General features: G+C 39.9%; 1 protein-coding gene across 1 annotated transcript in view; it reads right to left on the bottom strand.

Annotated features, from left to right (window-relative positions):
* frem1b (Fras1 related extracellular matrix 1b) overlaps window positions 1–14,445 on the bottom strand; it is a 133,129-nt gene that overhangs the window by 38,399 nt on the left and 80,285 nt on the right. Inside the window, exon 20 of the mRNA XM_041217702.1 lies at window positions 6,133–6,358. Coding sequence (XP_041073636.1) covers window positions 6,133–6,358 — 226 coding nt within the window. The remainder of the gene's footprint in view (window positions 1–6,132; window positions 6,359–14,445) is intronic.

Raw genomic sequence — 14,445 nt, 5'->3', positions numbered from 1 at the left:
GGTTGCACATAAAGCAAGTTGGAGGGGACAGAGGGGGCAATGGTTAGATATTTCAGAGGGTTCAGCTGCTCCGAAAGGTGTGAACCGACAGAATCCTGGTCAGGACAGAGACTAGAGAGTCATCAAAATCCTCAGCCAGTTTCATGGCGTCTTCCAGGGTGTTGTGGTTGTGGTGCCGTATCCAGGCTTGGGTATTGACGCTGACCACATGGCAGAATTGTTCCACAACCACTGCTTCCCCCATTTGCAGGTTGGTTTTCTTTTCAGGGGTCAGCCAGTGTACCATGTGGTCACACAAACGCTGCCCAACCACCCTGGGGTGTGTCTCCGTGGACCTTCGGTACTCCCTGAACCGTACCAGCTTGACCAGGTTGTAACTACCAGCGTTGCGGTCATTCATGCCTGAGCCTCCTCGATCAGACAGGGTCCCAGCTGGCTTGCCAACAACTCCCGTGGCGATGACGCGGTGGTAGCCAGCCGCTCAAATACAACCAGGTACGTCTCTGGGTCATCCTCCGCCCACATCTTCATCGCCTGAGCCTTCGGTGCCAGCATCGCTGGTGTTCCTGTAGGGGCTGGTGCTGGGGAAAGCACCAGCCCTACCCGATCAATGTGAGCATTGTAGCGCTCCTCTCTCTTTCTCTCTTCTGTCTCCCATCTGCTATGCAGTGCCTCCAGCAGCTCTGCCAATGTGTTATGATCCATATCCCGTGACTGACACCACGTGGTGGGTGATACAGTTTATTTTTGTGACAGTAGTACAGTGCTGTTCCGGCTTTAGTGCTGGCCATCGGTAACAGCTCTGTAATCGTATTAGCCGTCTAGCGTAGTGTTACAAACAAGATGATTACACATACAGACAAACAAACAAAAAACACTCACGACAGTGTTTCACAATACTCTTAACGGGGTCTCTCAGTTCTCTCCATGTAAACTAATGTGAAGGAATAGATTATGATTTTCCGTCCCCTTTTATGCTGTCACACATGACTCCTTGGTAAACGAGTGCAACCGCCTCTCCAATCTGCAGCTGCCACCTTGTTTCTCTTCCGAGTCAATGCGCTATTGCAACAGAGTCTCGCCCCCTTCCAGGCTGGCCGTCTTCCCTTGACCCATGGGAAAGAACTGTCAGACCACCCTGGCCAAGGAACTCTGTTCTCGCTGCTTAGTGCCCTCACAGGTCGGGAGGGATATTGACAATCAAGAATCTTTGTATTTTTGTCACACATGCGCAGCTAAAACAATTTTTAAATAATTAATGCCTAATGTATTAACTATGTGACCTACCTGTTTATAAACAATTGTGCCGATTTCAAAGTAGCCTATTTTTTATATATTTTTTGGATTTCAAAACTTGAAAGTAAATGATAACGAAAGTTTTCACGAATGTTGTTGCTTTGTGGCTTGTGCTGTTATGTCTGGAATAAACATGAGCAATGTAAATTACATAAAAATGCTTAATGTATTACATATAACGTTATTTTTTTTTTACAGATATTTGTTTATATATTTATTTGATATACAATACACACACAGGATTGGTATTGGATACCAAATTGGACAGCTGACAATATGGCTGTATTATTTGGTATCCCCTGTACATTTCAGGCAGTGGGGCTCCTAGAACTGTCAAACTTGCACAGTGTGTCTACCTATGCCCCGTTATCACACACAAAGGGTTTGATTGATATTGGGTGTAATTACAGAGAGAAACACAGGGGATACCAAATTAGCAGCTGACAATATCTTAGTCTATGGCTTTCTGTTTACTGATGTTTTAATGTTCTGCTATTTTGAATGTTATTCTATCCTGTTCATTTTCTTGAGAGAGAAATATTGTATCATTTAAAAAGATAATTGCTTGAGGATAAACACTGTCCCATGTCACATGGGAAAGATAATTTAAAAGATCAGATGACATGTTCACAGGCTCTGGTTCATTACATAACAATATATAAAATCCACATGTTGTTTGTTGTGTTTCATACTGTCACATCTTCTCATTAAAGCCTCTGTGGGATTTGACATTGTATGTATTGTGTTATTTATTTATTTTTTACTGTATAGTTTTTTAAAATGTTAATGCTTTAAGTCTTAGGAGTATGCAGTGTTTTATTGCAGTATGCAGTGTTTCCTTCATTGCACTAGTTAAATCTTTTTAAAACCATGAGAAAAAAAGCTTGCTGGCCCAGTGTTTGTGCAATGGACTGGCCACATACCAGTCCACTCTCTGTATTGGACTTCCTTAAGGTGTACCAGATCTGTACCGGACTTCCATAGATTTGGATCGGACCACTCACGGAACCACGTCCGGTCCGCATCCCTAATGTATTTGCCACAGCAGCCTGAGAAACCACAGGAGACTCCAGCCCATATGTATAAACGATGGCTGTAACTTCCATCCATTAAAAATAAAATATTGGGCAGGATTTAACACGCAAATTATAAAACTACTGCCCGGTTATTTTACTGGCCAGTAATAGGTTTAGATATGATTTGCCATCACAGATTGTTACCGAGAGATTGTATCTAACCAATTGTCAGAGGTATGCAAATGAGCTGTGTCCCCTACTTAAGACGTCAGTGGCATACACCGTCTGTTTACACCATCGCGTAATGGCTACGGGACATGTCTGGGGGTAGACAGGTTGTCCGAAATATTGAGATGTCAGTTTATTAAAATAAATTGCAGACACAGCTGAGTGAAAGGTTAGGGTCACTATGCTTTTTGATTTAAAATGTCATGATATTTTTATATAGCTTTTATATGCACATGCCTTCCAGAAAAATAACTGTAACCACCACAGAAGTAATTTTTGTCACAGTCCATGATATTTTACTTTTGGTTGAGTGCCTCTCATGGTAGAACACATTTCCTTTCCAGCACACAAGAAAGTATACGGCACTGGAGCATCGCAAGCTCTGGTTATTTGTTTCAAACTTTCGTTTGAATGAAAAATGGCAGCAAGACAGCACCACACTGTTACATTAAAATAGCCTACAATTAATTGTTAAATGGCAGAAAATGTTTTTATTTGTTACTCTATTCTCTCAGTTTGCAAATACCTGCACAACTGATCCACATACAATAATAATACATCTACACTATTTCTCATCACTAAATCCGAGACACATCACAGGTTTATTTTAATAACACTAATGCTTGTTGTGTGTTTAAAACAGCGTTCCTTTTGTGTGTCTAAAGCCTGTATAGCTGACCAAAAACAATTCAATACAATGAGATACAATAAAATACAATGAGATACAATAAAATACAATGTAAATGCTTCTTTCTTTCTGTCTGTCTGTCTCTCTTTTATACTGGGAGAAAAATAATGTAGGTGTTTAAATTATAATCAGTTTGTAGTTCAATTGTGTTTCCAAAATAAACTGAGAGACATGTTTATTATCTGTTTCTTGTAGGTGTTTAATTTTATATTTAATTCTTAAACATTTGGTTTGACAGTGATACAGTACACCATGCAAAAAAATTATTTTAAACTAAAAAGAATAAACACAGCTACATTGAAAAATCCTGCCTGTCACACAGTACAACTCGATTTCATAGTGAAATAAGATTAGAACATGTTACATACTACTTGCAATTTATTTTCAGTTACTAAAATAAAACTTCTTGAACTGTCCCATATCACACGAATATGTATTTTTCAGCAAGTGTGGCCAAAAGTTTAGCACCACCTAGAATTTTTGGATTGATACATAATCAACAAAATAAAAATAAATGAACATAATTTTGATATTTTATTTAACATCATGTAATCAAAGAAACTACACAATTATATAGCAAAAGTCTACCAGAAGCCATGATACAGTATTTCATGATAGATTTCAAAATGTCACATTTTTTTATTTGTCAGTTTTTCATTAAGTATCATTGGAAAAATACAAAGCGGGATGTAATTAAATATTAACATGACTTATTCAGCAGGTTTCATTTGACTTTATGAGCAAAATTAGTTCATTCTATAGGGTGATGCAAAACTTTTGACCAGAGCTGTAAATAGTAAACACACGTAAGTGTTGGGGGACTTATAAAATATAATTTTCTTTAACCCTCATAAGGACACATCGGAAAACTGACTTTCCTGGTAACCTGGGGTCCAATTGGACCCCAGCAATAAAATAACATATACTGTAACTAACAACTGGAGTAAATTAATGTAAATGTGTATATGAACACTTTATTTTGCTTTTCATTTACTTCTAGCCATCATTTTGTATAATGTGTTGTTTATGCTATGCAAAATAAATAAGACGCCCAATGCGCACAGCTATCTCCTAGCAAGTGATGGCACCGCTGTATTCTGGATGCTGTAGTTTATTCTAGGAACATGACACCCGGGCACGTGAGATATCATTGAAAAGCCCCAAGTCTCTTTCATTTGGTGTATTGACTGTGTAGCTTTTTCCATTTTCAAGCTACAGGCACTTAAACACACCTAGCAATTGGCTGAGCACCACAGCACTGGAGCACTGAATGAGGGGTGGTAGAAAGTACACATACAGGCATGCCTGACATCAATGGAAAGCGCAAAGCCTGCGTTTTTAAATGACGCTGAAACCAGAATGCTATCTGTTGAAGCGACCAAGTAATGGGCAACAAATGAAACTTTGAAGCTGACTCGTGTCACATGACTCAAGCCTTAGTTTCGGTTTGCTGTAGTTTTGTGATACATACGATACATTGTTGGAAAGATCTAATTCTGTACTTTTAAACACGTCTTGAACCTATTACGGTGCCTGTGAAATTCACGCAAGAATATTGGACCCGCCAATACCCTACGTCTGGGGTCTATACGGAGCCCAAACCTAAAACAATTTGGGAAATTCAACCAATCTACCTGAACTAGAATTATCCTTTGCATAGTATACCAGGATGGGTGTCTGACAACTACTTAAAAGGAAACAAAAATTAAGTCATAAAATCCACATAATAACTGATACTAAAGCACCATGGGGTCTGAATGGACCAGAGGTTACCTTATGAGGGATAAAATGACTTGAGCTGCCTTTATCGGTAGATGGAATCACATGAAAAATCTCAATATTTCAGATAACATGCATGTCTCCAGACATGTTCCGTAGCCATAACGTGATGGTGTAAAAACTCTGGTTTTAGGTAGGAGACACGGCTCATTTGTATACCTCTTTATTGGTTAAATAAAATTCATCGGTAACAATCCGTGACGGTAAATCACATCTAAATCCATTACTGGCAGGTAAAATAACTGGGCAGTAGTTTTATAAATCGCATGTTAAATACTGCTCGATAATTATTAATATGGCCCAGTATGTTTTATGCATATGGGCCTTAGGTTTTTGTGAATATCAGTGTTTTGTAAATAGGATTTGTGGAACAGGGTGAAGAAAGATGGAGGGGGGAAAACTGGCCACCCTACAGACAGAGATGTTAGGCTGACCAACAGATGTGACCTCAACAAGATGATGCAAACAGTAGGTATGGGGGCTGGTTGTGGCAGCCATCTGTGGGGGGTCGGATACATAGGTGTACTGAATTTCGTACTAGTTAAGACCGAAGTTCCAGCAGCAGTCATATGGAATAGCGATTGGCTGCAGTGAGTTAACAGGGCGGGACTTGGTACATATAAGGGAACCGTGCAGCTGTGTAGGTTGATACAGTTGGGGGAATTTGCTGTGAGAGCAAGCTGAAGCAGAGTAAAAGTAAACCACAGACTTGTAAAGATTGCTGATTGCCTTTCGAGTAATAACACAGCCGAGGGATGGAGAACCACAAGGGTTTGAGCAGAATCTGGAACGGTAGTCAAGAGAAAATGGCAAGATACACCTGCTGGATTGTGAATACGTTTGTGCATTTGATTACTGTAAATGTGTGTGTGTGTGTGTGTGTGTGTGTGTGTGTGTGTGTGTGTTAATACCAGTACAGATTTTGTGTTGTAGTGAAACCCAGGAGTCTACTTATCCTAACTGCATATACCACACACCACCACAGTTTGTTTTAAAAGATACACAGTGTGCTTAGCAATGTATTTGTGGTGCAGTGTCACTTTTCATGACATAACATACAAATACTTGCAGAAGGTTAGCCACATGAATCCAAACTGTACTGAGATATTATTGAGTGGTTCAGACCTTCTCGAAGCTGGTCCAGAGTGAATCTGTGGATGGGCAGGTTATCACGCAGCATCTCCGACCCCATCTGCTTGTAGCGGCTCCTCTGGACTCCATAAATCCCGTTCAGGATAGTTCCATGGATAGGAGGAGCAATGAAAGAGAAATAGAGGGTGTCTGGAGGGGCGTCCAGATCCATAGCATTCAGGACTGAGGGGCTCAACTCCTTCATCCCACCCTCTGTCACCTAGGAGATAAAGCATGTTTCAGACAAGCAAAGGCTCCAGGAAAAATCTCCAAGCATGATGTGCAAAATGAAATACTCTTCTCTCCCATATATCATAGAAGACATACATATTATTTCACATCCTGATTATTGAAGAAAAGGTTCAAGGTTGCTATGACAGTTCAGGCTCGTTAGTGGAGGAAGAGATTTGGTCTCTTTGGTGAAACTAAAGACTGTCTGCTTCTAGTTTATTTCTAGTGTTCTAAAATTGTTGCAGGTTTGTTGCTTAATATATAAAGAAATTTCAGTCTGAATATGTGTTTGCTGGGTGCTGTCTTTGCCTGCTTCGTTCTCTAGTTCCAAGTCTCGAGGCAGGATACAGTTTTGATGTCTTTTTGGCATGCCATTCCCTGAATACAGTTCTCCTCATGGGTGTAGTTTGACACTTACATTTGGGGGGGGCTGAAGTGTAAGGCAGCATAGTATATGGGGGGGGGCCCAGAGGTATGGGGACCCTGGTGGGGGTGTGAGGGTTAAAGCTACTATGATTTTAAGTGTGCAACAGAGCAAATTTGACTTATTAGGAACCTGAAACGACATTCCTAAACACTCCACTCACATAGTTGTTGGCATAGCAGAGTCTTGGATTCAACTTGTATACATAGAACTAATTTATTTACAATTTACTAAAATTACTAACCAACATTCGTAGGTGAAAGTGCAGACAGGTTGCCAGAACACTCGATTCATTGAACACAACTATTTTGAGGAAGGGTATATGCAACTGAAGTGATAAACCAACCGGACACGTGTTGTATTTGCATAATTTTACATTTTATAGGATTTCCCAGAGTGTGTCAACTCACTTTGCAGCTGAGCATGCTAACATTTTTCAAAGAAACATTGTGAAAAAAAATACATGCAACCTTGCATGCAAACAGTTGCCTATAATGGGAGGCTATGGCCAAAAATTTCAAAACAACTAAAACCTAATGTTGCCTTTTAAATTGGCACATTTGTAAGAACACAGTAAGCTTCATTTATTTTATTTTTTTTCATAAATTAAGCTAGAGACGGATGTTGTATCAATAGAAATCTGAATTATTACTGAACTGCTCAAATCAAGAACAAAGCTGCCCAAAATAAGTAAATAAGTACAGTAATTAGTAAAATGTTCAAAACTGTGATCACAGCCAATGTGTACCAGTATGCAATATATTAAAACATATTCAGTTACCCTAATTGCAGTAAACTTCATATTTGATGCATAAGTTGCACTACAGTTCAAACAGGGATGAGTGATTTTATCAAAAATGAAATGTAAAATTTTACTAATTTTACAGTAGTAACTAGTCATGCCGGAGTAGTTGCTTGTAATGACTTTGTATTCACAGTGTAATTACGAGAGTAGCCAAATCACCTTTGTGATGACATCTATTAGACATGAAACACATAAAAATAAAAAAAAATCAAGAATAAGGACATTTGAAAATATGGTGGCGAGAGATTTTCTTCTATTGTGCAAATATAGACATGCTGATTGCTGCCAATTTAGGATTATCAGGCTTGTCAGGAAAACTGGGATTGTCACAGTTCTCAACCCAGATTTTTGGTCCTGGTCGGAAACCATGCAATTTGCCCGGTTTTGCTGTTGTAAATTTTTACCTATTGTAAAGAGTACCGTACAGAACTATAGCAGTGTGATCAGCAGGTTAAGAGGTGAGTAATGCTTAAGAACACAAGTCAAAAATAAAAGAAACAATCTTATGTATTATGTGTGTCACAATCGTCAATAAAAAGAAAACAATGAATTGTTACTATCTGCAATAATTACACCCAGGGTTTAACTTTTAAATTACCATTCGGTTATATGCAGTTATTTTAACTGCTTCGCCACTGAATTGAAGAAAAAAAGTATGTCCAGATTTTTCAATCTGGAAATCTGGTAACCCTATACCAGCTTCTTGAGACAAACAATGTTGACTTTGACACGATTCAGCTTTTATTAACAAGGTACCCAGGCATTTTTTTTTTTCCAATTTCAAATATTAGGTGATTTTTAATTGGCTAATTTATTAGACATGCTATTATTTTTAAATTCGTTGGCTCTTATTTAATTTTCAATGATCTGATATGCCAAATTAGTAAGTGCAATAACAGAATTACACATACTAAATTCAAATGAGCACGTGTACTAAATATTTGAAACTTGTAGTAATAACTTTCCATAGGATTGACAGGAAGGATTGCCTGCAGGTTCGAGACAGGGCTAGTCAAACTTTGCCCATGGTTATCTCCTGTGCTGCATGTCAACTGTGTTATTTTTGTTTAGTTTTTTTTTTTTTTTTTTTTTTGATGACTTGCCTATGCAAAGCCATTTTCCTTAGTTGTATGTAGATTTGTGTTTAACCCTTTGACTGCTATTGGATGTACCTGGTATGTCCTAAAAAATGCTCGCTTAGTTCTGCTGGAAATACCAAGTTACATTTTGAAAAGAATGCTGGATTGCCGGGTCGTGAGAATATCGAGTCGTTGGTTTCAGTTTCAGTAAGAACTTTATTTTTAGCACAACAAGCTGTACATATAACTGAGGATGCTTCAGACTAATTCTGAAGACTGCATCAAGTCCTCTTGGCAGACCACACTACTTTTTTAACATATTATCTTCACTATTTGTTAGGGTCAGAGGTTGCAAGCACATATCCCTGTTGGGGTGCAGGCTTTACCACTGCCTCAGGTCAAGACATAATCTTGTAGTTTTGATGGAACCCAGGTATGACTTCCAGCCCTAGCATTTCTGTCATAAAATTTCTATCCCATTAGTAGTGTGCAGCAGAGTATTTCAGCCCAGTAAGTGGCGTGTTTCTCAGACTGAGTAGCTCCAGGTGAGTATTCGTATTAGCTGCACGGAATTCTTGAACAATCTTTTAACAGTTTGTATTGTTCTTTCAGCCATGCCGTTTGATTGCGGGAAACTTGAACTAGAATGAGTTACTTTGAATTCCCGGCTTCTGGCAAATTGCAGCATCTCTTAGCTTGCAAATGGCACATGGTCAGATATTAATTCTTTAGGTATGCCATGTCTTGCAAACACCACTTTCAGTTTGGCTATGATGTACAGGTCCTTTTGTCGGGCATTCTTAACACCTTGGGATATTTGGAGAAACAGTTTACTATCAATATATATGAATGCCCTTTAAACACAATGATATCTGCAGCTTGATTGCTTGGTAACCGTTCCTGGCAGGAAATGCAGGACTCAACCATCATTTGCACTTCTTTGTTCATGCCCAGCCAATACAATAGTGCTCTAGTCTGTGCCAGCAACCTCTGTATGCCCTGGTGTGCTGTGTGGAGTCTTTTAATCATTTTTGCTCTGATTTCTTCTGGAATGATGATACGTTTATTCACCATCACCAGGTCACCCTCCATATACAGAGTTTCTCTGAGAGGCCAGTAGGACTGGACTCGGAAGGGTGTCTGCTTCTTCTTATCAGGCGAACCCTTGTTGTGCATTTCTTTTAACATGTCAAAGCCTGTGCTAGTGGCTCATTTTAGCTGGTGCAGTATACCTCCACTTATTGCCTCATGTAAACTTACTGAATATATGTCCTTTCGTGGGGTGTACACTATTTGTATATCTTATTTCTGAATTTGTAGTAGCATTCTTTGTAGCCTTGTGGGTGCCTTCCCAATATGTATGGTTATTATAGCTTCTAGGGGCTTGTGGTCTGACTGGACTCTCACAGAAACCCTGCACACGTACTGATGGAACCTCTTTAGTGCATACACTATAGCTAGGAGTTCATTTTCAGTTTGTGCATAATTTCTCTGGATTAGATAGCAATCTGGACGCTATGGGTCTGTTTCCTTGGAGTAGACAAGCAGCCAGCCCATCTTTTGACACATCTGCCTGTATTTCGATCTACTCTTTTGGGTCATAAAACCTTAACACTGGTGCCATCGAGATGACCATTTTTAGCTTCTCTAAGGCTGCCTGTTCGGATGGCCACTGTCATATAATGTCCTTTCTGAGTAGTATCGCATCATTCCTAACAATCTTTGTAAAGCTTTTTTTATCACAGGGCGGTGGCATCTGTGTGATCGCTTCTACCTTAGTCATCAGGCTTAACCTTGTCTGCACTTATGATGTGTCCCATGTACTTTACCTCACTCACTAAGTACTGGATCTTGCCTTTGTTAAATTTCACGTTGAGCTGCATGGATCTGTCCATCACCTGTTTCAGCATGCTGTCATTCTCCTTTTTTGTACCTGCAGCTATTATCATGTTGTCTGCTATCACAAAAACCCCATTAATGTCTCCAAACTGCTCAGAATTGTTCTGTTGGAACACTTCACTGGCTGACTTAACTCCAAATGGTAATCTGTGAAATGTGTACCTTCCCCAAGGGGTATTAAATGTATACAATTCAGCTAGATTCCACATCTAGTTTAATCAGCCAGTACCCATCCTTCTCATCAAGAATGGTGAACACTTTTTTTCCAGTCAGTTTGCACTGTACATCTTCTGGTGTAGGAATGGAGAAGTGTTGCCTCTTAATGGCCTTATTTAAATCTCTCGGGTCCAAGCAAACCCTGAGTGTGCCATTCTTTTTTTCTGTGAACATCAGAATGTTAACCCAAGCTGTCGGTTTTGTGACTTTGTTAATTACTCCAGTCAGCTCTAGTTAATTTAACGTCTCTTTTAGTTTTTCTGTCACTGCATACAGTATTTTTCTACACTTGTGTATTATCGGAGAAACACTAGGTTCTGTATATATGTGGTGTAGGCCAGGAAACTCAACTAGTGCCTCAAACACTGTGTTTGTACTGAGTGAGTGTACTTGCTGAGAGTGTGTCTACTTTTCTTATCAAATCCAGTATTATGCATTGTCTGCTCAGTAGAGCTGTTATAGAAGCACTTGTGATAAAAAAAATAAACTGTAGACTACCTTTCTTGCGTGGTGATTGCACCTTCAGTGTTACTTCTCCCTCTGGCTTGAGCTGTGCAGCACCATAGGTAAGTAAGACACTATCAGTGTACAGTATTTTACATGCAGCTTGCCTTGGAGCTGGTCGGCTATTACTTTTGGCAGAATATTTGCTTACGCACCCTGTCACAAAGACAGCTGTAGTGGGTGACGTCAGACCAGAAACCAGGAAATAAACAACAGAGATGGAGTTTGGTGAAGCTGAGTGAAGGGTCTTTCTGAGGATTTAATAGTCCACAGACAGACAGAAAAAAAAGGTAAGACAAACAAAACACAGGACACTGCACTCATAGCCAAAACAAAAAGACAAACAAAACGGACTACACAGACAAAACACGGTGAGCTTCTATTTTAATTATTATTGTTATTATTATTATTATTATTATTATTATTATTATTATTACAATTACCTCCGTCTCCAATCCCGTTCTCCACTCAATGAACACACAACCCCGAGTGAGTGAAAACATGCTGCTTTTATGCAGCTGTACCGAGACTCGATTGCTAATCAATCATTCAGTTGGAGTTGTGGTACAACTACAAGTGAATTAATAAAGTGCAATTCCCCGTGCTCACATATTATTACTTTTTACTTGCACGTGAAGTGTTGTGCAATCCTCATGCCTAAATACAAATATACATTTTAAACACTTGTGTTACACAGACCCGTTTATATCCCATGTACCAATGACTATACACCAACGTTAACACACAACATTCAACACAAAATACACACAGGGGCGGGCACTTTGCCACACACCCGAATCCAGTTTGAAGTTCACTGACTGTCCCCTAATCTGTAGGTTAACATATCAGCTTTCATTGTATACATCAGGTCTCTGTACCTTTGTTACTATACCAATAAACAATGCATCCACACCTTTGGATTTCCTGTTTATTGGTATGTGATTAGTTTGTGACTTGCACATTTTTGCAAAGTCATTTTTACTGCCACATTTCCGACACTCTGTCATATAAGCAGGGCATTCTTTAGGCCTGTGCATCCTACCGCATCTACCACATGTGTCTTTAGCTTGTGTGTATGCTGCCTGTGTGGCCTGCTGACAGTCTTCCCTAATATGTTTTGTGCTAACATGTCATGTTTTTTGTTTTTCCAGGGAGTGTACAAATACGTCTGCTGAACTGCTGGACATTGCCATTGCCTGTGCTCTAGTTACTTCTTTAGCATGGCATATGTCAATTGCTTTAGCCAAAGACAGGTCTGAATTCTCTAGCAACTTCTCTCTGAGTCATGCTAAAGACTATTTTGTCCCTTAGCATAGGGTCTTCAAATTCTTTAAATTTGCAGTTGCGAGCCCTTTGTTTCAACTCCATTACAAACTTATCAATACCAACATGCTCATTAAACTTGTGTGGCCAGACGCTCAAACAAAGTATTTTTTTCTAGGAGCACAGTAATTTTTAAATGCTTTTAAAACTTCATCAACACAATTTTCATGGTATTATATATTTGAAGAGCTTCTTCTCCAATCGTGTGCAACAGAACTGCAATTCTCTTGACCTCAGACTTTTCATCTAGCCCTGTTGCCGTAAAGTACAATTTTTCCCATTTGCTCCAATTCTCTGCAAGATTACAGGTCAACAATAGCAGTGGAGGCGGTGTGAATTGGTCCACTATGCTCTCAGGTTAAACAGTCCTGAACCAATACCGGGCATACTAAAGAGGGACTGGTGAGCTGCTGCAATGTCCATGGGAGATGACCTGATATATGCCTCCACTGCTGAAGAGGACCAGCGTCCCATGGTTTTAATCAGGTGCTGGTTGACTCTGGCGTGTGCTGCAGAAAAGTGGCTGCTCCAATTCGGAAGGAGTGGGGAGAGCCTGGACCTGGACAGAAGGGTGTTGAGATGGGAAGCAAACCAATGTCTTGTAATGACGATTCTTGAAGACTCGATGAAGAGAGAATCTGAAGGGAGATAAGAGTTCCTGGTGGTGAGGTACTTAATTAGGGCAGAGCTGGGTCAGAGAGGAGAGCCATTTTTTTTAAAAACTGAACGCACTGACCTTGATGTAACAGTCTGTTTTTGAAGTCCTGATGAATAGGACAAAGTGATTTCTGGAGATTTGCGTGAGGTCGGAGCGCTGCAGGCCGATGGCTAGGAAACTGGAGATTGATGGGACTGAAAACTCGGAGCAGCGCAAGAACCCAAAGAAGGCGACGAGGCACAGAGCTTCCATGACGATGTCATCGAAAGGGGTGAAGCAGCCGTGATGAAGGGAGCAGATGAGATGAAGAAGGCTATCCGATGAGATTTAGGGGGTGGACTGGATGAGGAACTGGTGCTGGATACCTGAGAGGTAATTCCTGATAGACGAAGGGGCCAGGTTAAGGGATATATGATAAAGGTGAGGAGGTGCTGAAGGTTAAAGGTGGTGGGAGAGATCCAATTCAGGACACAGAATGTGGTGAAGGAAGACCCGGCAGTAGAATAAGAAGAGCGAGTGGAAGGGGCTAAGGCATTCTCCCTTAAGTTGCGGGCCGATTGGAGGAGTAGTTTGACACTGGGCATGGTTAACTTTTTTCTTTTTTTTAAACTGCAAGGTGTAGTATTCTGTAGTAAAAGTACTACAGCTGGCCAAAGTCCAGTATCTGGGTGCACGGTATGGTTCACAAGACCCCATGGTTAATATGGCTTTACGCTCCAAGTCCATCCATTGTTTTCCCCTTGACGTCCTGGTAACTGTGTTTTGTTCTTGTTTTTTTTTGTTTTGTTTTTTTCCCCTCACCGGTAAATTGACTGGTGCTGTCACAGCAAGTTCATAGGGTGGACTTTGTACCTTTAGGAGTCCTGCAGAGGAAGTGCTTCACAAGAGCAGTTAAACATATACTTAGTTAGACATAGGACATAGTCACAATTCACTGTTTTTCAGTTTTTATTAATTCTGTTTTCTGGTACTTTTAGCTATTTTTTGTATTTATGTAAATCGTGTTTTTTCGGGGCTTTCATTTTTGATATACTGTATGAAATTAGTTTTTTTCGGTTATTTTCCAAAATGCTTGAGCGTTTTTTTTCTGTATGTATAGTAACTTGACAGCGCTTGCACACTTAGGTTGTACCTTCTTTCCTTTGCTGTTTTCCACAACGAAATCCCT

Source organism: Polyodon spathula, chromosome 18 (genome assembly GCF_017654505.1).
Source record: "Polyodon spathula isolate WHYD16114869_AA chromosome 18, ASM1765450v1, whole genome shotgun sequence".
Lineage (NCBI taxonomy): Eukaryota > Metazoa > Chordata > Actinopteri > Acipenseriformes > Polyodontidae > Polyodon > Polyodon spathula.
The sequence above is the reverse complement of the archived record's forward strand: the minus strand, read 5'-3'. Positions and strand labels throughout refer to the sequence as shown.